Raw genomic sequence first — 25,917 nt, forward strand, 5'->3', positions numbered from 1 at the left:
CTTATGTCTCCTGCATTGACAAGTAGGTTCCTTCCAAAACTACAGAAGATACCATCCCCGTAGTTTTGTCTTTTCCAGAATGTCATCTAGTTGGATCATACAGTATGTACCCTTTTCAGATCGGCGTCTTTTCACTTAGCAGTGTACACTTAAGGTTCCTTCCTGGAGGAACTGTCATTGTTTGATAGTTTATTTCTTTTCTTGTTGCTGTTTTTCAGTTGCTAAGTTGTGTCCTACTCTCTTGAGACCCCCGTCCCCATGGGCAGTAGTCCGCCAGGCGCCTCTGTCCATGAGTTTTTCCAGGCAACAATATTGGAGTGGGTTGCCATTTCCTTCTCCAGGGGATCTTCCTGGACTAGGGATCAAGCCTGTTCTCCTGCATTGGCTGACAGATTCTTTACCACTGTGCCAGCAGGGAAGCCTTATTTCTTTTTCAGCACTAAATAATATCCCACTGTCTGGCTGTACCTAAGTTTCTCGATTCATTTACCCACTGAAAAACATCTTGATTGCTTCCAAGTGTTGATGGTTATGAATAAAGCTGCTGTGAACATTTGCGTGAAGGTTCTGGGTGGGACGTAAATTTTTAGTTCCTTTGGTGGTTACCAAGGAGCATGATCACTGGACTGTCTGATGAGTGTGTGTAGTCCTGTGGGAAACCACCAAGCCGTCTTCCCGAGGACGTGCAGCACGGTGATCCCCACCAGCAGTGAATGAGAGTTCCCGGTGCTCCACACGCTCACCAGCGTTTGGTGTTGTCAGCGTCTCAGATTTTCTGATTGGTCCTTCTAATTGGCGTGAAGTAGTAACCCAGTGTTTCAAGCCTATCTTTTTAAAATTCTGGGACAGACGTTTTAAAAACATTATGTATTTGCATATAATATTCTAATGTTTAATGAATTTTCAAACTGAACAGACTACATAGCCTGCACCCAAATCCAAAAATACCGGAATGCAGCCAGTATCCCCAAAGCTACCCCATGTCCATTCTCACCATTCATCTCCCCAAAGGTAGCCTAATTTCTAACATCATAAAATAATTTTGCATAATATCATATATTTTACATTTACATTATTCATGTAATTGTGTAATGTGTATTTTTTATACCTGGTTCTTTTGTTTAGTGTGTCCATGTGTTTTATTTTTTTTCCTCATTGATACTACCTTTTTTTTTTTAATTTAAATTTATTTATTTTAATTGGAGGCTAATTCCTTTACAATATTGTATCGGTTTTGCCATACATGTGTTTTAATGTTATATTTTAAGTCCTGTTTGTACCCAGTTTTCAACTGATGATGGATTCTCTCTTCATGAGGTCTCATATCATCCCTATGGAAATTGCACAATACCAGTAATTTAATAACTTTTGTTCATTTCATAACAAGTGATATCTGCCTTACTATTTCCTCTTGGGGTTTTTCTTGTAGAAATACTGTTTCCTGCCCATTTTTTATAGGCATTTTCTCTCTGTTCTCCTTCCTACGTTAAACTCACCCCCACGTCCCAGGCCTGCCATCATCCATCTATTATCAATGACTATGACCAGGTGTCCTGTCATGGGACATGCGGGGTACTTTTTAGGTCTCTGGTGTTCATTTGCACTAGGGCATCTGTGGTTGTGTCTGTAGATTCTGTGCACACCCACCAGCCAGCTGATGCACTGAGTAAAGAGTGTGTCTCTATTTTTGCTCCTCTTCTTGCTGCTGTTTCTGATTACAGTTAATGTGTCAGTGCTAAGGAAGACCGAGTGCTATAAATGGGTGGTACAGATAGTATCTGTTATGACAATCCAGAATATGGGAGAAATCGCTGAGGACAGGAAGCATGGGTGGAAGATATTTTGGAGGATGAAGACTTTGAAAGACATACCTGTGTTAATGGGAGGAAATCCAAGAAGGAAGGTCACCGTGAACCATAATGAGCCTGGCGTGTTTGCTGGACAGCAGATGTCTGGCCTGGGAGCACTGGCAGGGTGTGATGGGTGTTAGGAGGGTCTGAGGGACTGACTTCCAGATTGTACTCTAATGGCTCCTACAATCTGGAGCAACTTATACGTCCTAACTGCTTTTATTGTGATAAACCCACAGATGATTTTATCATTTCCCCTGATGCTGGGAAAGATTGAGAGCAGGAGAAGGGAGCAACAGAGGATGAGATGGTTGGATGGCATCACTGACTCTTTGGACATGAGTTTGAGCACACTCAGGGAGATAGTGATGAACAGGGAAGCCTGGAGTGCTGCAGTCCATGGGGTCACAAGAGTCTGACATGACTTAGACACTGAACAACAGTTGGTCTTGCCATTGGAAGTGGAAGAGGCTCATAAAAATGTGGATACATTTCGGGAAGCTCATGAATCTAGTCAGTCCATTAACCACCTTAGAATCATCTTGAGCAATTATCCAAGCTCAGATGTTAGTAGGTATCCATTAGAGTACTTTTATCCATACAGAACAAAATACCTAACTAAAATACTGTAATTCAAATGGTAGGTGTTTATCATGTTTTCCCAAACAAGAAGTCCAGACCTAGCCATCCCAGGATGATTCAGTGGCTCAAAGACCATGTTTCTCTTCTGCTATCGTCTTCATGTTGACAAAGTAGCTGCAGTGGCACCATGCATCTCATCTCATACCCTCACAGAAAGGAAGGGAAAATTGGAACCTGCCTAATGTATTTCTGTCTTTTTCCAAAACTAGCCAGGAGGCAGTTTGTTCATATAACGATATTAGATGAACACCCTTAGCTGTAAGGGTTGAGAGAGCATGTATTTCATGGAAATTCACCTCTGCTGAATTGACAGAGGGCTGTGGCTCTTGGGGAGGCAGCCTAGTGCCTGCCACAATAAGTAATGAGACTCCTCGATTTATGAAATACTTGAGGAATGAGGTCTGCATTCCTTGAACTTGAACGGTGAGTTTGCACCATTCTTTAAATTGAAACAAATCTGAAAAGAGGGAGTTCTGACAGATTCTCATGAAAGAAAGAATTAATTTATACTGCTACTAACCTTACAGTTAGTTGCAAGCTTCCAAAGTCTTGAGAAGTGGGTCCCTAGGAGAATCTTAACAGTCTCTCCTCTGACTTTTCATCATTAGTTCTAGAAGGATTGTTAGGTGAATCTTGCTTATTTATTGAATCCTTACATTAAAGAGCCATTTATCGCAAGGATGATGGTAGATGCTTATTATTCATACTTGCATGAAGACTCTAAGTTAAGGCAGGTGTGCCTACATATTTATCCATAAAGGGGCACTTTTCAAAGTGTTGCTACATTATGCATTCTACTTTAAAGGCACAGTTGCCTGTAAGCCCTGAAAAGGAGTGTGTCTTATCCTGGCACTCTGGTTTTCTCTGGAGTCTACTGCTTGGCTTAGAGGAGAGCCTGTTGGTAAATTTCACGTGGATTTTGGGAGCCTTTGAGACCATGTGTTACAAGGGGCTAGCTGATCCAGGAGGTGCTATTTTAAGGAAGACTCTGACTGGTCAGGACCCAAAGGTAGCAATTCAGGAGTCTAAGCTGAGTTTCCTCGAATAGGTCAGAGCGCAGAAATCGATGAAATAATAAAACCAGAGAACTAGAGAGAAGTTGTCCACAATGAACTAGGCAGCTCGGGGAACTGAAGAGGAGGAAGTTAAATCACCTGCCTTCTCTTTGAGACATAACTCTCACCTTAAACACTGGTTCAGCAACATTGATCGCTTAAGGAGGAATAATAGATATATGCACTTTCTTGGGCAGATGTTTCATATTCCCCAAATCCCTGATTACCTGTGCTTTTAGGTGAGGTACTAAAATCACAGAAAATAGGTTAAGCAATAATTTATAGAACCTCAGATCTAATCAGTCTTTTTTTCCCCTTCACTTTCCTTTATCCAGATTCTTTTTTTTTTTCAATATCCTTTTAAACGTTCAGGAAATGTATGACTGTTGCATTTTCAGAGGCTGCCTTATCAAGTGGTGGGTTAGTTGGAAATGGGAGCAAAGGTTGAGAGGGATGAGGCAGGAGAAAGGCAGGTCCCAGGAGATGCCCACGTCCTGACGCCTGGAACGGCATCCTAGGGGTGTGCTTCCTTGCAGATGCGGTTACGTTGAGTGGCTTGAGATGCGGGGTTTTCTTGGGCTATCCAGCGGGTCATAAACGAAATTATTTGTGCCTTTGTGAGTGGAGGCAGAGGGAAATGTGACAGAGACACAGGAGAGAAGGCCATGCGACCACAAGTCAGAGGCTGGAGTGATTCGGCCCCAAGTCATGGAGCACCCAGAGCAGTGGAAGCTGGAAGAGACAAAGAAAAGCTGGGGGGGAGGCTCCAGAGGGTGGAGACACACACACACACACACACACAGACGCACAGACACACACACAGGCACACACAGAGAGACACACGCAGATAACACAGACATAGACACATACACAGATAACACACACATAGACACACACACAGACACACACACACACACACACAGAGACACACACACACACAGACACACACAGACACACAGATACACACACAGACACAGACACACACAGATACACACACACACACAGACACACACACGTGTACATGCTTATGGCCGATTCACATTGTGTGGCAGAAACCAACATAACTGTAAAGCAATTCTCCTCCAATTAAAGCATTTTTAAAATAGAAAAGATTGTCCCCTAAAGCTACCAAGGAGCCTACCTTGATTTTGGCCCGTTGAAACTTATTTTAGATTTCTGGGCTCCAAAAACCATGGGAGAATAAATTTCTCTTTTAAATGATCAGATCTGTGGCAACGTGTTAAAACAGTCCAAAGCAACTGATAACAAAGGGAAATATCACTAAATGCCTTCTGTGATTTTACGGTGGCCACATCTTGAAGGCAGGCATGTAAGTGGATCCCGGAGCCCGCAGAACTAGAGAGAGGCACTGGACACTTCAGAAACCGTGGCCCCAGTGACAGCCTCACCATGAGGCCCACCTCTGCTTCCCTGGCCTCTCCCACTGAGCACCCACACTGGCTCCTCTCCCCTCCCCAGGAGACTCCTCTCAGCTTCAAAATGTGATTCTTTATCATCTCGACCACCAGGAAAGGAACTGAAATTCATTCACATTAAGGTATACACTTGCCTTTTTAAAAATTGGAGAGGAAAAGACAGTGTCTGCCTCCCACACGGACATATTTCTTTTTATTATTTTTGCTGTTCAGTCGTGTCCTACTCTTTGCGACCCCATGGATTGCAGCATGCCAGACTTTCCTGTCCTTCACTATCTCCTGGAGTTTTCTCAAACTCGTGTCCATTGAGTCAGTGATACCATCCAACCATCTCATCCTCTGCCATCCCCTTCTCCTCCTGCCCTCAATCTTTCCCAGCATCGGGGTCTTTTCTAGTGAGTTGGCTCTTCACATCAAGTGGCCAAAGTACTGGAGCTTCAGCCTTAGCATCAGTCTTTCCAATGAATATTCAGGGTTGATTTCCTTTAGGATTGACTGGTTTGGTCTTGCTGTCCAAGGGACTCTCAGGAGTCTTCTCCAGCTCCACAGTGCTCAGCCTTCTTTATCATCCAGCTCTCGCATCCATACATGATGACTGGAAAAAACATACTTTTGACTGTGCACACAGTTGCTGACAAAGTGATGTCTCTGCTTTTAGACATGCTGTCTAGGTTTGTCATAGCTTTCCTTCCAAGGACCGAGCGTCTTTTAATTTCATGGCTGCAGTCACCGTCTGCAGTGATTTTGGAACCCAAGAAAAACATTCATTAAACACATACAGACTCTACTTAACAATTCATATAAACTTAAGAGCAAGAACCAAATTAAAATAAATACAGGTCAATCAATAAAGTCAATAAATTTCAAATTAAGAAACAGTCATTTTGTGTGGCAGAAGATGAGGTTCCCGAAACTAAATCACCCATAAACGTGTTTGGGTGTTTGCTGTTGCAACACCGATGTTTCGGGCTGGACGTTGCACTGGACATGCCGGCTCTTGCCTCACTGGTGAAGCGTTGCCCTGCCCACCGTCTCTCTGCTGCGAGCCTCACTCCTTGTTCACAGAGACCCCTGTGCTTCCGGGAAACCAAATTAGCTGCTTGGCGTTGGCGCTCATGAAGACGCACGCTCATTCAGGCAGTTAATTTGGACATGAGTTTATTTTTATGATCAGAATATAACTTTATTAATGTTTATTGCCCAAATAATATGAATAAAGAGGAAAACAAACAGTGAAAAAGGTATTAACAGTCACAATTAAAATAAAAATAATACTTTTCCCATACTATCCGTGCTCCAACCAGTCCCTCGGTATCATTACTCTGGACCATTTCTGATTTTAATTCTTCCAGTGTTTATTTGTGTCATTGTAATATTACGTTCATATATCAATATTCACAGATTGCCTCCCATCCAAGTAGAACATTTAACTCACATTTCCTCCTGCTTCCTTTTCTCCACTCTGGGTTGGAGAAACTATCAGGTTATTTTTAGTTCCTCTAGACAGGGGTGCCCAACGTCCAGGCCATGGGCCGGTACCTCCTGTCACATCAGCGGCAGCATTAGCTTAGAAATAAAGTGCACAGCAAACGTGCTGGATGTGAATCATCCCTAAACCATCCTCCCGCACCCTGCCCTCCCCCATGTGTGGAATAATTGCCTTCCATGAAACCCACCCCTGAGGCCAAAAAGGTTGGGCACCGCTGCTCTTGAGATCTCTTTCATAAGTTCCTATGAAAATGTCTTTGCAAATGCATTTCTTGTTCTGCTGATCTTCAGTGGAGTCTCCTGGCTTCTCACCAGACAAGAGGGAGAAGTTAGTGCCCACATGGTCTTCTGCTCCATCCTGCATGGTCCCTCCAGCTCTTTCTCCCAGCTCTCATTGGTGACGTGTGCACTGTCCCACTTAATAAAATCTCCCACCAAACGGTTGATTTTAAAATGGAAAATTCTAACACAACCCTGTAAATCAACTGTCCTTACAAAAAAGAACACAGATCTTTAAAATAAAAGCAAAAGCATTTTGCTTCTGTATTGAAAACAATGAATTCATCTAAGTATCAAGAATGGGTTGCAGCTTTACCATTTACTACAAAGTCTATGGATGCTGCTGCTGCCGCCAAGTCGCATCAGTCGTGTCCGACTCTGTGTGACCCCGTAGACAGAAGTCCACCAGGCTCCTCTGTCCCTGGGATTCTCCAGGCAAGAATACTGGAGTGGGTTGCCATTTCCTTCTCCAAAAGTCTATGGATAATCACCTAAAAATCTGTGAAAAATTAAAAAGATAAGTTACTCCAAATAAATAGATAAGTAAATTTTTAAATGGATAATTTATTTAAAACATTGACAATGTTTTGCTTAGACATGTATTTTCTCTTTAAAATTTGACAATGCAGACAAAGCCAGAGAGAGAGAAATTGTAGTACTTTGTCACTAAGCAGCTTGTCTAGAGGCATTCAGATCAAATAGACTCTCCGATAGCCGCAGCTATTTTATTCTTATCTGGACCTTGACTTTAGTAAACAGACCCGTTTTCTTAGCAATCCTAATGGATTGCTTCTATTTGAAATTAAAAAGTAAAACTATCTTCATTGCAGACAAAATGAAAAAATTGTGTAGATAATGCTAATACATTTAGGGGTAGTTGTAGAAAGAACATGGAATACGAGGTCTATATTCAAATATTAATTGTATTTCTTAGGCACTAGCAGCAAAACTTTGGAAATTGAAATTTTGAAAATGGTAGTTGTATTACTTGCCTGGGCTGACCTAATGAAGCCACAGAGTGGGTTCAAACAACAGAAATGTATTTTCTCACGGTTCTTGAGTCTTTAAGCCCCAGGTGAAGGGCCAGCAGGGTTGGTTTCTAGTGTGGCCTCTCCTCCTGGCTGCAGATGGACCTGGTCACTGGGTCTCACATTGCTTTTTCTCTGCTTGAATTTGCAGGGGGAGAGAGAGATCGCTCTGTCTCTTGTCCTGTCTCCTTACAAGGAGACCAGAGCTACTGGACCAGAGCCTCACGTTTACAATCTTATTTTACTGCCTCCTTCAAGGCTCTGTCGCCAGATACAGTCACATGCAGATTCAGGCTTCCACATGTGAATTGGGGAGAGAGGAGTCGGTTCAGTCCATAACACCAGTACATATGGACATCTGATGCGAAGAACTGACTCATTGGAAAGACCCTGATCCTGGGAAAGATTGAGGGCAGGAGAAGGGGACGACAGAGGATGAGATGGTGGGATGGCATCACCAACTCAATGGACATGGGTTTGACCTAACTCCGGGAGTTGGTTGCTCTGCTGCAGTCCATGGGGTCACAAAAAGTCAGACATGACTGAGCAACATGGACATCTTTGCTGTGTATTATTTTGCCTACACAATCTAACCTCTGGCCTTCAAAGATTTACATCCATCCCACATACAAAGTATATCCACTCCATTCTGAGACCCCAGAAGTTTCAAACTATTCCAGAATCAATTCAAAGTCCAAAATTTCATCAACTCAGCAGTCCCAAATACCATCATCAATGAGTTATGAGTAAGACTCTAGGTATACTCTATCCCGGGGCAGAATTCATCACTATTGTGAACCTGTGGAACTAAAGAAATAAGTGGTGTCTTCTCCTGAAAGTGATGGTGAGACAGGCATAGGGTAACAGTTATAAGTATTTCTGTTCCAAAAAGGAGAAATTTGAAGGAAAAAAGGGGTTACCAGTTCCAAAGCACTTCTAAATTCACTTGGGCATACTCCTGTGTGTTTAAAGTCCTGGGAATAATGGTCTGCAGATTGTAACTCTGTCCTCTGGGGGCATGTTTCTTCTTCATGAAAGGCAGCATGAGTTTGTAGCTGAGTAGGTTTATCAGCGTATTTCTTCTCTGAGGAGGCTGGAGGTCTGCCAGCCTTCTTTTATTTCATAGTCTCTCTGTCCTTTTCAGTCCAAGCTGGCAGAGCTTCTGCAGATATACAATTCTTAAGAACCTGTGGGTTTCCTATGTGTGTCATGGGCATTCATTCCATTAGACCAGAGACCCCCCCATAGGGGTTAGCAAGATACTCCCATCTCTGTGTTTGGCTTCTGCTGAGATGGCTGAGATGATTATGAGTTACACAGTTAGGCTCTTCAATGAGATTTTTATGTGACTGAACACCCTGAGATTCTGATCTTGCTGTCATATTGGCAAAAGTATGTTAAGCCACATCTAGTGAAGTGAATTTCTCAACTTCCGCATGTTTTACAGTCTGGATAAGGGGAGATAATTCTCCAAAGGAAATACAGAAATAGCCAATAAGCACATGAAAAGATGCTCAACACTATTAGGTTTGAAACATTATTCACTCATAAAAAGGAATAAAGTGCTGGTACATGTTATTACATATTATCACATGGAAGAAACTTGAAAATGAAATTACCAATAAAAAAAGATAAGATATTGTATGATTCCATATGAATTACTCATACTAACCAAATGTATAGATACAGAAAACAAATTTTTCATTGCTTAGGATTGGGAAGAAGTGGGTGGACATGGGGAGTGACTGCTAATGGTGATGGAATTTTAGAGAGGAATAATGAAAATCTTCTAAACTTAGATCATAGCGTTGTTGCTGTTGTTCAGTTGCTCACTCGTGTCCGACTCTTTGCGACCCCGTGAACAGCGGCACACCAGGCTTCCCTCTCCTCCACTGTCTCCTGGAGTTTGTTCAAACTCATGTCCATCGAGTCGGTGATGCCATCCAACCATCTCCTCCTCTGTCCTCCCCTTCTCCTCCTGCCTTCAGTCTTTCCCAGCATCAGGGTCTTTTCCAATAAGTCGGCTCTTCGCATCAGGTAGTCAAAGTATTGGAGCTTTAGCTTCAGCATCAGTCCTTCCAATGAATATTCAGGACTGATTTCCCTTAGGACTGATTGGTTTGATCTCCTTGCAGTCCAAGGGACTCTCAAGAGTCTTCTCCAGCACAATTCAAAAGCCTCAGTTCTTCAGCGCTCAGCCTTTGTTATGGGCCAACTCTGCTGAAAAAAACCAAAGCTTTGACTGTGTGCACCTTTGTCAGCAAAGTGATGTCTCTGCTTTTGACTACACTGTCTGGATTTGTCATAGCTTTTCTTCCAAGGAGCAAGCGTCTTTTAATTTAATGGCTGCAGTCACTGTTCTCGTGATTTTGGAGCCCAAGAAAATACAATTTATCACTGCTTTCACTTCACCCCTTCTGTTTGCCAAGAAGTGATGGGACTGGATGCCATGATCTTAGTTTTTTGAATGTTGAGTTTCAAGCCAGTTTTTTTCACTCTCCTCTTGCAACCTCATCAAGAGGCTCTTTAGTTCCTCTTCACCTTCTGCCATTAGAATGGCATCATCTGCATATCTGAGGTGGTTGATATGTTACCTGGTTTAAATGTCATTGTTCCTAAGCCATTGATAGTGAAGCATAACTAAATTTATTCTTTCATTAGGACAAGAATCTACTGAAGAAATATGAGTAGTATGTACAGCAGACATCATTATTTATTGCACTTTTTCTATTAGAAGAGAAGAGAAAAGAAATCTAATTGGAATTATTGGACCCAACCTGTAACCGTATCTGGCACAGAGCGCTCATTTAGCACTGACATGCAGGCACAGTGAAGGGACGTGTTCCCTCTGTGTTCACTGAGCTGTTTCCTTTTCTGCACAGCTGTGTTAGGATGCTTATTAATGGAAAAGGCTGCAGCGACTTGCTTCTCAGCAAACTCTGTCATTGGAACTTGTGACTTAACAGTGCAGACGCTGAAAAATAAAAAATTGATTTCCACGTGTTCTTCCATAGGTGTCTGTATGGAAACGCACACAGATTATCAACTTCTGTGGACATAACACACGAGTTTCCCAGTGACTGATTCTGAGCATTACAGTGGTTTTGCTCTGTGTCTCAGGCTGGGGTCTGTCTCCCTGTGGATGTACATCTGACATGCCCACCACTGTCCTTTTCCTCTCGGGTTTTGAAAGCACGTGGTGCTTGACATCACCCATACTGTTCATAGCGGAGTGACCACTTGCTGTGTGCTAGTCATTGTAGGGTGCATTCATTGTGATCTGATTTGATGGCCAAGTTTTTTCCAGTTAAGGAAATGTATGCCTTGAAAAGTTTTTCCCAATTTTTTCTTTATTACAGAAAACATTTTCACCTGGAGAGCAGTGTTCTGTCAGGATCATCATAAACGTTACCTGTGTTTTGTGATTTTATTAGCTTCCTGGCTCTGGAATATGTTATGAGCAAGCCAGATTCTGTGAATAATGTCAGTATTTAAATTCTCCTGCAAATATGGTTAGTGCTGGCTTTACTGTCCTCCTGCACACCTTTAGAGAAGCCACTTAACCTCTCAGGAGCTCAGGTCCACTTTCCATAAAACGGCTTTCCTTCCTCCTCCTTGCAGGATTGAGAGGTAATAACTCTCAGAGTCCTCCAAGCACGGCGAAACGTTTTAGACTTGTCACAAGGGCCCAAAGAAACCAGCCCCTCAAAGCAGGACACCAGCTTAACACACGTGAGACCTTGACTCCGAAGAAATAGAAATCTATTAGGCACAGCAGAAAATGACTGAAAAGTTGTTTTCAAAATTATCAATTTGATAAAAGAGCTTGTAACCTAAGAGCAGATGATCTTGATAAAGCTAATTAGGAATCTTAGGAATTAAAATTAATTATTTAGAAATTTAAAACAGCAAAATAAAGAGCTTGACACACCGGAGATAAAAATTGAGCCGAAGAAATAATGCAAATCCTCCCACAGACATAAAAATGCAGGAGACCTAGAGGTTCCTGATGAGGTCCAGTGGGGTCTGGAATGACGGAGAAGCAGCATTGAATTGGACAGTTACTGATAACATTCCTGATGCAGAGAAAGGCAGGTCTTAGACTGTAAAGAGTACTGACTGGTGAGCAGGATATTTAAAGAAAAGCCACAACTGGATATTTTTCTAATGGAATTTCAGAATATCAAATATGGGAGACTATATCTTCCTCGCTGGACATTTTCAGCACACACTTTCTGCTGCACCAAGGCCAACCCTCTCAGTCTCCTGAAAACACTGCAGGCATCAATGGCTTCACGGCCTTGCAGTCCTCCCAGCTTGAATGTTCCTCCGTTATGTTATCTTGGCTGGCAGGGTCTTTTCTCAGTTCCCCCTGCTTTTTGCTCTGCAGCCTCCTGCACACCAGGCGCGGCGCCCTCAGCCCTGTCACCCTCGCAGTGGGGCCATTCTCTCCACGCTGGCTCCATTTCTCTGTGCGATTCTGAGAGTCAGAGTCGCTTACAAGGTCTTTTGTTTGTGATTCGTTGGGGCTCAGCCTGACTTCTGAACATGGCACTCCCTTGTGCTTGTCCCCTCCTCAGAGGATTTTGGAATGCATCAGGCTGTAAGTCAGTAGCTTAGACAGCGCCTGACCGTGTGAACAAGCCGTCAGGCTCCGGAGGGGCCAGTGGAGAGTGTCTTGAGGAGGGAGGGCTGACTATTGACAGAAGCACCTGTCCTGGCTTGAATGGAGCACTTTCTATAGTAATGCTGTAGTATACAGTAATAGTACAGTAATAGCGTGCAGTAATGCTGCCACCGGAGAAGGCGATGGCACCCCACTCCAGTACTCGTGCCTGGAGAATCCCAGGGATGGAGGAGCCGGGTGGGCTGCCGTCTATGGGGTCGCAGAGTCGGACACGACTGAAGCGACTTAGCAGCAGCAGCAGCAGCAATGCTGCCACTGGAGGCTCTCCCTCCTTAAGTCATAGAAGATTTTAAAGTATTAAAAAAAAAAACCCAAGGAAGTAGTAGTTTTTTAAAAATAAAACACATTTTTGGTGGTCCAGTGGTTAAGCCTCCACGCTTCCAATGCAGGGGGCATGAGTTCAATGCCTGGTCAGGGAAGTTCTGCATGCCATGCAGTGTGGCAAAAAAAAAAAAAAAATCAACTTTTTCTTTTGATGAATAGAACAGTCGTTTGTGAAGAGAAAAATTGCTCAGAAAGTGAATAGAATCGGCTTTTCACATTTGACCCAGAGTTTGTTTAAATGGCAGTCTTCCATTCTTGTTGGGCTTCCTATGGATACCAAAATGTGGAGCTAGAACCATCCCTGCATAGAAGTGTTTACTTAGATAAAATTTAAGCTTTAATATGATTAGTTATTTTCTGACCATGTATTTGAGTGTCTGACATATTTACTCTTGTTCTTGCTTTATTTATTGTATTTTAATTGAAATATATTTGACACTGTGTAAGTTTAGGGCTTCCCAGGTGGCACTAGGGGTAAAGAACACGCCTGCCAGTGCAGGAGACGTGAAAGAGGCGGGCTCGATCCCTGGGTCGGGAAGATCCGCAGAAGGAGGACGTGGCAGCCCGCTCCAGTATTCTTGCCTGCAGAATCCTGTGGACAGAGGAGCCTTTCAGGCTACAGTCCACGGGGTCGAAAAGAGTCGGACACGACTGAGTGACTAACACAGAGGTTTAAGGTGTACAGCTTGTTGATTTGATGCATTTATATATGGCAATATGATTGCCTTTGTAGGATTAGCTAACACCCTCTGTAAGGCCACATGATTATGTTCTTTTTTAGAGTGGGAAAAATTAAGATCTAGTCTCTTACCGAGTTTGATGTTTATAGTACAGTTTTGTTGCCTCTAATCACTAAATGTGCATGAGAGCTCCAGGACTTATTTATCAACTAGTTGCAAATATACTTCTTAATTACTAGTTCACAGTATAACTTTATTAGATCGATGTCTAGTAATCTTTAAATTTTTCATTTATTGTCTGTTTTCTATACTGAAATGCATTGTGCTTGAAGCAGTGTATCTTTTTTCGAGACTGCTTCAGAGGCAGATAAGAAAGTCCTAGAGGGAAGAACTAGGATTGGTTTTAACATGCTTTTATTAGCGCCTAGGAGAGCTCCACATACCATCAGGTCTAGCAGGAAGGCCACCTCAAGCGTCATCATCCTGTACATTTCAAAAGACTTTTACGTGCACTAATCCTATTTGATATGCAAGATACAAGGCAGTGTGCAACGTTTCTGAGAATTTCACTAATCTTTCATGCCCAGGGAGGCCACAAAAAAGAAACCATAGGAGATGTAACAAAGTCTATATGCTAGAATCCTAGAACCTTTGAGGATTTCATTCAGAGATTATCATTTTTTCATTCTGTAATATAAAACTTTTGTTTCCGCAACCTGCCACAGACTTTGAAACAGAAAGCTGAAAGAGGCAAAGGGTACTGTTGAGGGCAAGCACTATGACATCCCAAGAAGTGAAGGCTGGCTCAACAGCCAGAGCTGGAGAGAAACAGACATAACAACCAAACATCCCCGTGTGAAAACGCGGTGAGCTGAAACCACCTCACGCAGGATGCACAGACCTACACACCCTAATTAACAGTCATGATAACCCCACGCAGCAGCCCAGCACAAAACCAGAAGAAATGAGGGCCTGAATCTACAGGAAAAGGGCAGCAAAGGAGGCATCTTTTATTTCACAGAGCAGGGTCGTAAATAAACATTCTACGTAAATGATGGACATCAAAGTTAAGATAAAGAATGTCTCGTTAGTATAACAGCAGCAAGGGTGGTTTGATGTCCTGTCCAGTGGGCGTTTCGGGGGGAGAGGTATACTTGCTTTACAATGTGCCGTTAGTTTCTGCTGTTCAGCAGCGTGACTCAGCTGTAAGCGTGCACACGGCCCCTCGCTCCTGAGCCTCCCGCCCACCTCCCCCAGCCCACCCCTCTGTATCTGCAGAGAGATGGCCTCCCCAAGCCAAGCTCCTTGCTTAACACGCAGCTTCCCACTCGCGGTCTGTGCACAGTAGTATGGCTGTGTCAGTCCCAGCCTCCTGGTCATCCCATCTCCTGCCCCCGCCACTTCCACACCCTCTGTTCCCTGTGTTTGCCTCTCTGTTCCTGCCCGGCTTTAAGCTGCTCAGACTCACAGGTCAGAAGGTGGACAGCCTATTGTCTTGTCAAAGTAGATGAATGAATTTTTGTGCCTGTAATGAGAGAACCTCTCTGAGGCAGATCTAAATCCCCAGAAACTTCAGCCTTAGGAAGTAGGATAAAAGCTGCCAGGTTCCTAAAGTCTCCCAGCCGGTGTCATTACCTGAATACCTCCTCTTTGGATGGATGGTCAAGTCTTATTCCGGGTGCTTACTCCCAAGCCTGCTGATCCAGGGGAGGTGGGGAGGTCAGAATCTGGTAGTTTGCACACAGAATTTGGGGTATGTCCTTATCTGGAGGACTAATCCCCAACCTGAAGGCAGCCAGGAATGAGGCATATGGGGAATAAATACCTAAGGAACGTGCTACTTGTTTTTGGATTTCAGGCACCCAGCGTGGTGTTTGCTGTTGCCATTATGAATGCTTAATGAATGACTGATAACATAATACAGTTGTGATCCCTTCTTTTTTTTTTAACTATTTCCAGCTTATTGCTCATCAGTCAGTTTTTCAACAGTTATTTACCTTCATGTCTAAGAAATACGGTTATTTGTGTTTTACAGGTTGAGAGGGCATAGTGATGCCATTTTACTGTACTGAGTCCCCTTACCATAGCTTTTGATAGCTTTGTTGTGATTGTTTAGTCCCGCAGACACGTCCGATTCTTTTGTGACCCCGTGGTCTGTAGCCCACCCACCAGGCTCCTCTGTCTGTGGGATTTCTCAGGCAAGAATACCGGAGTGGGTTGCCATTTCCTTCTGGGGATCAAACTGGCGTCTCCCGCATTGGCAGGCGGATTTTTTTTTTACCACTGAGCCACCTGGTATTGATAAAAGCAAAAAGCATGCCTGGCTTTTGTTCAGCACTATGTATAGAAATTATGTTTAACCCTGTATACTATTTCGGGGTGGCAATCAGAATGTTTTATGGTCCTCTCTTTTTTAACCAAGGAATAAAATTTTTTGTCTCTGCGCCTTGCTCTTTTCTAGCGGAAGATAACAGTCTGTCTCAAAAGAAGAAGGTGACTGTGGAAGACCTCTTCAGTGAAGATTTCAAAATCCACGACCCCGAGGCTAAGTGGATAAGTGGTGAGTCCTGAGTGCATCTGGGGACTCACGATCCTACTCTCTGCCCCTCTTTGAGAGCCTGGGTTCTGTCATCTGCCTTTCACCGTCTCTCTCTGGCTGTAGAAGTGGGCCCACAGAGCTCTTGCCCTGGTCGTCATCTCATCATCATTCTAAGAAAATGTGTATCTGGTCAAATCAGGCTGCTCCTTCATGAGAAATGGGTCTTCAGTGTCATCTCCGTGAATCCGTGCTTCTCAGACCCAGAGCTGAGATGTTGCTAAGCAACAGGACAGGGAGAGACACAGCTGAGCCTTCCTCCCTTCTCCTCTGCATTTCTTTATTCCCTTTTGTGCTCCTTTCGCTTTCACTCCCGGCTAGGTCCAGGCACCAAAAGAAACTGAAAGGATTCTTCTAGAATGCTGCCTAGTGAAGGGAACAGTGGAGTCCAGTGCCCACATGTGGGTAACTTAATATTCCTCTCGAGTTTTAGTCTAGATGAAATCTTGTTTTCTTGTTTGGGGGATTTTTTTTTTTAAACCACAAAGCAGTATAGACCTGGAGGTGAAAGGCAGTTTGTTTACAATACATTTGTTGGTTCAAAATAGTCTATTTCCCTTAGTTGGGTCTGAAATAATTCTAGACTGCTGTCCTGGGGAAAAAAGATGTAAGTGACTGCTCCCCCATCCTCTGCAGGCTTCTCTGCATCCCTCTTGCACAGTCTGGTCCTAGAACCTCTCCAGTTATCTCCACAGATACTGTTTTCATTTCATCTTAGCCTCCATGGGATGCACTTGAAAACTGATCCTTGGGGCAGAGAACCTTTGTAGTGGAATACTAGAGGTCTAGTTCACAGCCTGGCTTTTTTGGTAACTGAGGCCGAGAGAAGTTGAGTGACCTCTCTGAGGTCATAGAGCCAGTTAGTGACATAGCTGAAGCTGGAAGCCTGTCTCCTAACTTCCTCCCCATTTTGTGCTCTTTCCACCGATACTTTGTTGAATGACACTGTGTCATATTATCTCGCTGTCAAGCTCCTCTGAAATGCCATTTACGTTTCTCAAACTGTCGAAAAGCAACCAGCAATGACTCTTTGCCTTCCGTCTCCCACTGGGCAGTAGCTTCTCCTTTGTCCTTCACTGCGGCTTCCGTATTAATTTCTGGTTCTTAGATTTGCTTATTTAAAAATGAAAGGAGTGGCTGAATCTCAGAGGGAATGTATTTTATAAGAGGCAATTGGGAAAAAATGAGAGCAGTGTGCTGTGAATACCAGTGGGAGGCACACACGGAAATCCAAATCATTGATAGAGCCAAGGTCTTTGTTGTTGGAGGAAATACTTTTACCTTTGGTGCTGAGGGGACTTGGCATCGGCTTCCTGTTTGTGTATACCCATCGCAGAGGAAGGGTTGAGCGCTGGTCGCATGCTCTGGGCCAGATCTTGGGAATAAAAGATGATGACTGTCTTAAGGAGCACAGCATCATTCGGGAGACAAACAGAGCGACCAATGGCAGTCATGACACAATGTGCAGGAAGGATGTGATTTCCTCGTTCTTCCCGAGAAGGAGTTTCAAAGATGGTGCTTACATTCAGTCTCAAAGGTACAGGGTTCAGAGGAAGTCGGAGGGGGGCCTGCAAAGACCCCATGAGTGCTCAAATAATATAGGTAAGCCTTTAGAATAGAGTGTCCACGGCCTCCAGCTCGGTCCGCCTCAGCATTCCCTATGCAGACAATGTAAAAAGTGTAGGCAGAGATCTGGAGACTCAAGGGCACCCAAGTTTCTATAGGAACCCGCGGTGGTTGCTGTTATAAGGCATTGGTCTTTCATGAACTAATTTATGCTGCAGAGGCATGGAGCTGGTCCTCAGATGTGACCAGATGTGGCCAGAATTTCATTCTATCCGCAAAGTTGGGAGTTCATACAAGCAGTCAGGAAGTGGCCTTGTGCCCGGCAGAAAGTACCCAGCAGGTTAAATCTACTCATAAGATGACCTGTGGTTCAAAGAAACATGGCTTTTATGTCCAGGAGCTTTTGTAAGAGGAGTCTTTCTTTGTAATTGTAGACACAGTGTGAAGTTTTGTTGTGGGGTAACCAAGTGGTCAGGTCTCCCCAGAGACCAGGCACCATGAGAAATCCAAGGGAACATAACTGTTTCCTCCCCCAACCCTATTTTCTAGCCGCCCCCTCCTCCTTTCACTGATTCCTCTTCCTGATCAGTCCCTTTCTTCCTGCTCCTTGAAGATGCAGTAGCTTAAGGTGAATGAAGTGACTTTGCGGTGACTAACTATGCCTTACACTGCAAGTTTTACAAATGCCATAAAGAATGCTTTCATTTTTTAACCTTACAAGTCTAAATGTGAAAACCCAGGGAAAGAATCCTACATTTTATAGGATTGTTGATTGTCGTGGAGCTGAGATGAGCTTTAGAAATGATCAGAACATTAATTCATTTAATTAGTGTTTATTGAGTGTCTACACAGAGAAGGCAATGGCACCCCACTGCAGTACCCTCGCCTGGAAAATCCCATGGTTGGCGGAGCCTGGTGGGCTGCAGTCCATGGGGTCGCAAAGAGTCAGACACGATTGAGCGACTTCACTTTCACTTTGCACTTTCATGCATTGGAGAAGGAAATGGCAACCCACTCCAGTGTTCTTGCCTGGAGAATCCCAGGGACGGGGGAGCCTGGTGGGCTTCCGTCTATGGGGTCGCACAGAGTCAGACACAACGGAAGTGACTTAGCATCAGCAGCCCATTGAGATGTATAGAACAGTATAGCTGGCAACATCTGAGTTCACTCAAACTCCCACCTGTAAAGGAAGAGGCCTGTGTTTCCTGAAATTACCCAGGGTGTGGTCTCACACATTTGCTTAGTTGAATAAACTCTTCTGTCTTTTGTAAGTGACCACATTGGACTTCTCAGCCGTTTGTACCTCTTACTGTGCTGTGCTGGGATGCTGTGATATGAGGTGGCCTCTGTGATGCGCTCTTAGGTTACTTCAGACGCTTAAGTCTGTTTACCTCCATGGATCCATCTTCCTGGGCTCTCCTTGTCTACTCATTCTTTCCAGCTCCTAGATGATAAATCGTTTCAGACCTTCTTCTCTTTCCTTACCCCTCCAAACCTTCTTCCCATTCTAGTTCCCATCCAAACCTACCAGGAGAAAGAAAAAGAACACTCCCACCATCTCATCTCCTTACCCGCCAGCGTCTGCACCTGCCATGCACTCTGCGCCTCCCCCAGCCTGAAACCGCAGTGTGACCTGTCTGTGCTCAGCCTCCAGAAGTTAGGGGTGAATGTGCCTCACTTACTTGAGGAATAACTGCAGCACATATCTCCTTTCTTCTCTCAATGTCAGTGTTTCATCTCTGTGTTAGATTATTCACATCATCAAGCAGATATGCTGCTGCTTGGGTCTCCAAAAACACGCAGAAGGCTCAGCTGGGCTCCACCTTCCCCGCCAGGCACTGCCCAATTTCTTGTTCCTCTTCGTAGCTGGAAATGGGTGCCCCTGTATCGTCTCCAGGTACTTCTCCAGCTCTTGCTAAGCCCACCCAGGTTAGGCTTTCACCCGTAGGACTCCCTGACCCTTCTCTTGTCGAGGTCACCAGGAACCTCCAGGTTGCTAAATTCCATCATCGCATCCCAGACCTCTGCTCAGTCTGCCCGTCAGCAGCATTTGACACAATCCACCCCTCCCTCCGCCTGCACCAGCTTTCCCACTTGACCTCCATGTCGTCACGTTCTCTTGGTTTAGTCTCTACCTCCTGAGCTGCTGTTTCTGACTTCTGATGTTGGTGGGCCTGGGTCTCAGTCTTCCCCTTCTCTTTCGGTGTCTATACTCACCCCCTCCGAGTTTTCATCTAGTCTCATGACTTAAAATATTCTCTGCCTACTGATGACCCCTAACTTATTCTCCAGACCAGACCTCTCCCCTGAAGTTCTCAGATGTCTCACAGACATACAATCCTAACTTTAATATCACCAAATATGAGTTCACCCCCTCCTCGCCAAAAAAAAGTGGCCACACCATCCATGTGCTAAGTTGCTTCAGTCCTGTCCGACTCTGTGCAGCCCCATGGACTGTAGCCCACCAGGCTCCTCTGTCTGTCTCCAGGTAAGAATACTGGAGTGGGTTGCCATTTCCTCCTCCAGAGGATCTTCCCAACCCAGGGATGGAACCCCCATCTCTTATGTCTCCTACATTGGCAGCCAGCTTCTTTACTCCTAGCGCCACCTGGGAAGTCCCATCCACAGCCACTCCCAAATCAGTTGATGAGAAATTTGTTCTTCTGGCAGAACAGGCTGAAAGACTTGGAGTCGTCGTTGTCTCCACTCTTTTTCTTGTACTTCATATCTAATCCATCAAGAACTTCTGCCAGCTCTGCCTTCAGGATACGCAGTGTCCATCTTATCCTCAGACACTCCTGGCTGACATCGGCCTTTTTGTCTCAGTTCATGTAAAGGATGCAGGACTGGAGACAGGCGTGGCAGCAGGCAGGACCAGGCGCCATGCTCCTCAGTGGCCCCTCAGGCCAGGGCTGTGGTTCAAGGCGGACCAGGCACCATGCTCCTCAGTGGCCCCAGGGCTCTGGTTCAAGGCGGACCAGGCGCCATGCTCCTCAGTGGCCCCTCAGGCCAGGGCTCTGGTTCAAGGAGGGAATCACTACATGGCTAGGTGCACTGCTTTTGTTTCTACCTTTCCGTGTCTGGAATCTTTAGTAAAGTACCCAGTCTGTGGCCATCTGCTGGCCCTTCTGGAACATTTTCCTGTTTGCGACTTAAACAACTGATTTTTAAAGATAAGAAAACTTATGGATCTGGCACTTTACGTGGAATGGTTGGAAGTTCTTTCTGATGAAGTTGGTTTAAGCAGACATCTGACTGTGCGAACCCTTCGAATAAGCTCTCTGGGGGAGAGGGTCCCACATGTCCCACGTGGAGCCGCAGCCACAGAGGCCCCGGGGCAGAACCCTACCTGGGATACCCCATCAACACTGTGCAGCCACAGGGAAGACCATCCAGGAGCCCAGAGCGGGACAACGTCGGACCAGGTGATGCAGGCTCTTGGGAGAGGATGGTGGCCAGTGAGAAAGGGTTCCATTCAGAGAAACAGAGGGGCCGAGTGTGATCTGTTGAAACTGAAGGGTAGAGAGTAGTGAAAATGCACCATGAAAGCTTAGGTGTGTGTTGTATCAAAATTTTTATTATACCTGAATTACATACTTATTGTACTAAAGTAGAAAACAGAGAATGCTATTTTAAAGGATAAAAATAAATCCCCTGTAATAAAATTACATTTCCATATTTATCCTCTCAGATATAATTGGTGGGACAGTGCTGACCATGTTCATTACATGGGGGAAAGTTTATAACACATTATCATAAACATATTTCAATGTAAATAAATGTCTATTTCCATGATCGTGTTAATGTCTCAATAGGCTCTCACTACATCAGTTCAGTTCAGTCGCTCAGTTGTGTCTGACTCTGCAACCCCATGGACTGCAGCACACTAGGCCTCCTTGTCCATCACCAACTCCCGGAGCTTGCTCAAACTCATGTCCATCGAGTCGGGGATGCTATCCAACCATCTCATCCTCTGTCGACCCCTTCTCCTCCCGCCTTCAATCTTTCCCAGCATCAAGGTCTTTTCCAATGAGTCACCTCTTCGAATCAGGTGACCAAAATACTGGAGTTTCAGCTTCAGCATCAGTCCTTCCAGTGAATATAAGGTGACTTAATTCAGTCAGTCTACAGAAAGTGGAAGTTTCAGCTGTGAGTGGAGACAGAACGACAGATGTCAAAAGCCATGGTGAACTGTGCATGAATAAGATGTTCTGGTGCGCAGACGTGGGAGTGGGAAAATAGGCACGGGATGCCTTGAGGTGGGCCTTGGTTAGCGAGCGCAGTCTCTGCCTAGCTGGAGTCAGCTCCTGTGGTTAGATGAGGAGTGCAGAGCAGAAGCTGATGAGCGAGAACTCTGTGGAATGTGCTTTAAGTGCTGAGAACAGGGCGTGAAGCTCCGTAAGGAGTGGGAGCCACTTGGAGACGTGGGAAGTGCGCATCACATGGGAGCTGCTCACGCTCCTGCCCGAGGAGGCGGCACCAGAGAAGACCTGGGAGAAGAAGAGCTGGTGCTCGGCCGACTTTGCGATGGCAGGTGGAGGGCACAGCAGTGAGAAACGGTCCCTCGGCGGCCGCATACCCACGCTTGCCCCAGGAGTACATTTCCTGCAAGTCTCTCATACAATGGGTTGGATTTTGTTGCCCTTCATCAGACTGCTTTATGTGGCAGATCAGTTCAGTTCAGTTCAGTCACTCAGTCGTGTCAGACTCTTTGCAACCCCATGGACTGCAGCACACCAGGCCTCCCTGTCCATCACCAACTCTTGGAGCTTGCTCAAACTCATGTCCATTGAGTTGGTGATGCCATCCAACCATCTCATCCTCTGTCATCCCCTTCTCCTCCTGCCTTCAATCTTTCCCAGCATCAGGGTCTTTTCCAATGAGTCAGTTCTTCACATCAGGTGGCCAAAGTATCAGAGTTTCAGCTTCAGCATCAGTCCTTCCAATGAATATTCAGGACTGATTTCCTTTAGGATGGACTGGTTGGATCTCCTTGCACTTCAAGGGACTCTCAAGAGTTTTCTCCAACACCGCAGTTCAAAAGCATCGATTCTTCGGCGCTCAGCTTTCTTTATAGTCCAACTCTCACATCCATACATGATTACTGGAAAAACCATAGCTTTGACTAGACAGACCTTTGTTGGTAAAGTAATGTCTCTGCTTTTTAATATACCTAGGTTTGTCATAGCTTTCTTCCAAGGAGCAAGGGTCTTTTAATTTCATGGCTGAAGTCACCATCTGCAGTGATTTTGAAGCCCCCCTGCCAAAAAAAATAAAGTCTCTCACTGTTTCCGTTGTTTCCCCATCTGTTTGCCATGAAGTGATGGGACTGGATGCCACGATCTTGTTTTCTGAATGTTGAGTTTTAAGCCAACTTTTTCAGTCTCCTCTTTCACTTTCATCAAGAGGCTCTTTAGTTCCTCTCCGCTTTCTGCCATAGGGTCATGTCATCTGCACATCTGAGGTTACTAACCCTGTTTCAGACTGTAATGGGGGGAAGGCTGATTCCCAAAACAGGGGGTGATATTTGTATTTGCTGCTGCTATCCAGTCATTAAGTCGTGTCCGACCCTTTGCAACCCCGTGGACTGTAGCACACCAGGCTCCTCTGCCCTCACTGTTTCCCAGAGTTTGCTCAAATTCATGTCCATCGAGTCGGTGATGCAGATGGCTTTTTCTTTCTGTTCATCACACTTGCCAGCAACAGGAAAACAGTCTCCCTCTGTATTCGTGGGGTCGGCCGCTCTGCACAGGTAGCCTGAAGCCACAGCACCCCGAGGGACTCCTGGATGACACACCTTCTCAGGAAGCATATTTGCTGTTGCAGATTCCCTCTTAGGAAGGCGGCCTGGGCTGAACCTTGGCAGCCGGCTGACGAGCCTGCAGCCTATGGCCTGAGCAAGCCGAGGCACCCGCACCCGTCAGGGGACCCGCTCTCCCTGCCCAGCGTCTTCAGGACGCAGCCGGGCCCGGGGCTGGTTGGCAGAAGCTGCTGCCGGGGCTGGATCGGCTTGTCTGCGAGCTCCAGGCAAGGCCTGGCCTCCCAGTCCACCCGCTCTCTGGACTTGAGTGGGACGTGGCGAAAGCCCGAGGTGGCCGCTGGCTCCGGAGCCCCTCCGCTGTTTGTTGCTTCTCGTTTCCATTCATCCAGGCGCTGTGAGGGACGAGCCCGCCCTGTCTCTCAGATGCGATACGAGAGAGACTGTAAAATTGGAGAAAATTACTTCCTTTGAGTGTCGGGAAATATCAGCTGGCTGGTTGATCCTGGGAAAGTATATGTTTTAGAAGATAAAATTGAGATAGTTCACAAAGCTCAAAGCAGCCTGATTTCCATATTTACTTTCTCCTCTTCTCTATTGTTATTCTGAAAGACCAGATGGATTTCTTTTTCTAAAGCTCATGGGGTGGGGGGGATGAAGGAGGGATTCCAGTTTATAAAGGTTTGGGTATTTCCGCTGCTTTTCAAAAGCTACATTTTTCAATGGAAACTATTAAGTCTTTAGAATTGCAGAGTCAAAAAGTTCCCCTAAGGATTGTTTGGTGCCACCTGTACCCGTCAGCCAGCAGTCACTGCAGAGGAATGCCCAGAGAGGTCAGGTCTCAAAAGTGAAATGTTCTTTCATGGCTCGGTACTGGTGGAGAGAAGTATATAGTTATCATTTTAAGTCATTACATAGAATGCACGTCGAAGAGCATCACTGTGCCTGATTAAAGCCCATGAGAAACAGATGAAATACGATTAGAGTACACGTTTGGGTAAAGCCCCAATTATTGAACAGTTTTCGAGATCTCCCCTTGCTCAGGGGAAGAGAAACCCAGTTGTCTGGCATGAGGCCAGCTATGCCACAGACTCTCAGCGCAGTGAAGCTTGTTCCCACCAGTGCTCCCGGATGTATCCTCAGATCGAGGTGCTTTCAGCAGCCCCCTGTCTGCATCATCCTGCCTTCTTAATGCAACGCCCACACTTCCAGTGTGAGAGCTAAAATGATTATCTGCCTACCGTCCTTTGGAGTTATGAACACCTGCAGGAAGCATTCCAAAGGCCGTAGCAGTCAGTGCCCAGGGCAGTAGAAGCAATAATAGCAATAAATGAGAACAACAGCTACATTCAGTAACTTAGTTTTTTTCTCTGTTTTTCTCTGTCTCTGTGCATATGAAAGTGCTTTTATTCAATACTTCTGTGCTTCAGAAATCCTTATTCACTCCTTATGGCTTGATCCAAAATAAATTCTCTCTGGCTTTTCCCAAGGAGAAGGAGTTCCTCTTTGCTGAACTCAAAGTTCCATCCGAGCATCACCTGGATTATCGTCTTGGGGTCCCCAGTCTTGGGGTCCCCACTCTGCAAGGCTGGACCTGCTTCACTAGCAGCTAAAGGAGTGATTGGGGCAGAGAGGGAAACAAGCCTGGTTCCTCCCTTTGGAGGCCCTGAATGCTATGTGGACATCATGCTTATTGCTTTTGGTCCTCTGTCTGAGGGGGGCCCTTCTGCTGGCAGTAATTCCTGCTTTGAGGAGTTGCATCTCTTCAGGCTTAGGCAGGCCAACACGCTCCCAGCAGAGAGAGGCGCCTTCTGAATCTTTTCCTCACTTTTTAGTTGGCAAGTGCCTCTTCCCTGGGAAATTTAGATCCAGCCTCTGTTTCGTTGAATTGAATGAAGACCCTTGGCAGAAGCAAAGAGTGAAATCCTATTTCAACTTTGTTTCTTTGCATCACAGAGAGACAGGCTTTATTTGGATATATGAAAACACACACGCACGCGCGTGCACACACACACACACACACACACACGGGCATGCACGTTTTTGTCTTGAGAAAAGAGATCTCAAGTGAGAGTTACATGTTATGTTGCATCCTCAGTGAGGTGGAAAGACAGTTTTCAGAATGTTCTGTGGCTGTTCCAGGGCTCCAGGCCTGACTAGGGGGCTTCTCCTGAACATCTCCCCCCGTCCCCATCACTCAGGGCGTGCCCTGAGGCACCGCGTGTCGCTGCTGAAGGCCCGCCTGTAAACCAGCCCATGGTGCAGGGCAGGTGGTCTGCCGGTAGTGGGATGTCGAGGGTACTTTCAGCCCCACGGCCCACACACCGGGACTAACCAGCCTTGTTTCATTTTACTTTCATGCAAATTAAGCGGCCTGTGAAGTTCCGTAAGCCCCACTTTACTGCAGCTGTTGAGCCCAGGGGTGATATTCCTCTGAGTCTAGAAAGGTCTTTTTAAAGCAAACCGGAAAGTTCTATTAATTAGCAATTCTACATCCTTGAAATGCAGTGACCCTCATACCAGCACTG

At 45.3% G+C, this 25,917-nt stretch overlaps 1 protein-coding gene across 1 annotated transcript in view; it reads left to right on the top strand.

The window, feature by feature from the left end:
• The window catches only part of DPP6 (dipeptidyl peptidase like 6), a 785,445-nt gene that overhangs the window by 427,122 nt on the left and 332,406 nt on the right, over positions 1 to 25,917 (top strand). The window contains exon 3 of the mRNA XM_055591348.1: positions 15,931 to 16,029. Coding sequence (XP_055447323.1) covers positions 15,931 to 16,029 — 99 coding nt within the window. The remainder of the gene's footprint in view (positions 1 to 15,930; positions 16,030 to 25,917) is intronic.

The sequence above is a fragment of the Bubalus kerabau genome, chromosome 8, assembly GCF_029407905.1.
Source record: "Bubalus kerabau isolate K-KA32 ecotype Philippines breed swamp buffalo chromosome 8, PCC_UOA_SB_1v2, whole genome shotgun sequence".
Classification (NCBI taxonomy): domain Eukaryota; kingdom Metazoa; phylum Chordata; class Mammalia; order Artiodactyla; family Bovidae; genus Bubalus; species Bubalus kerabau.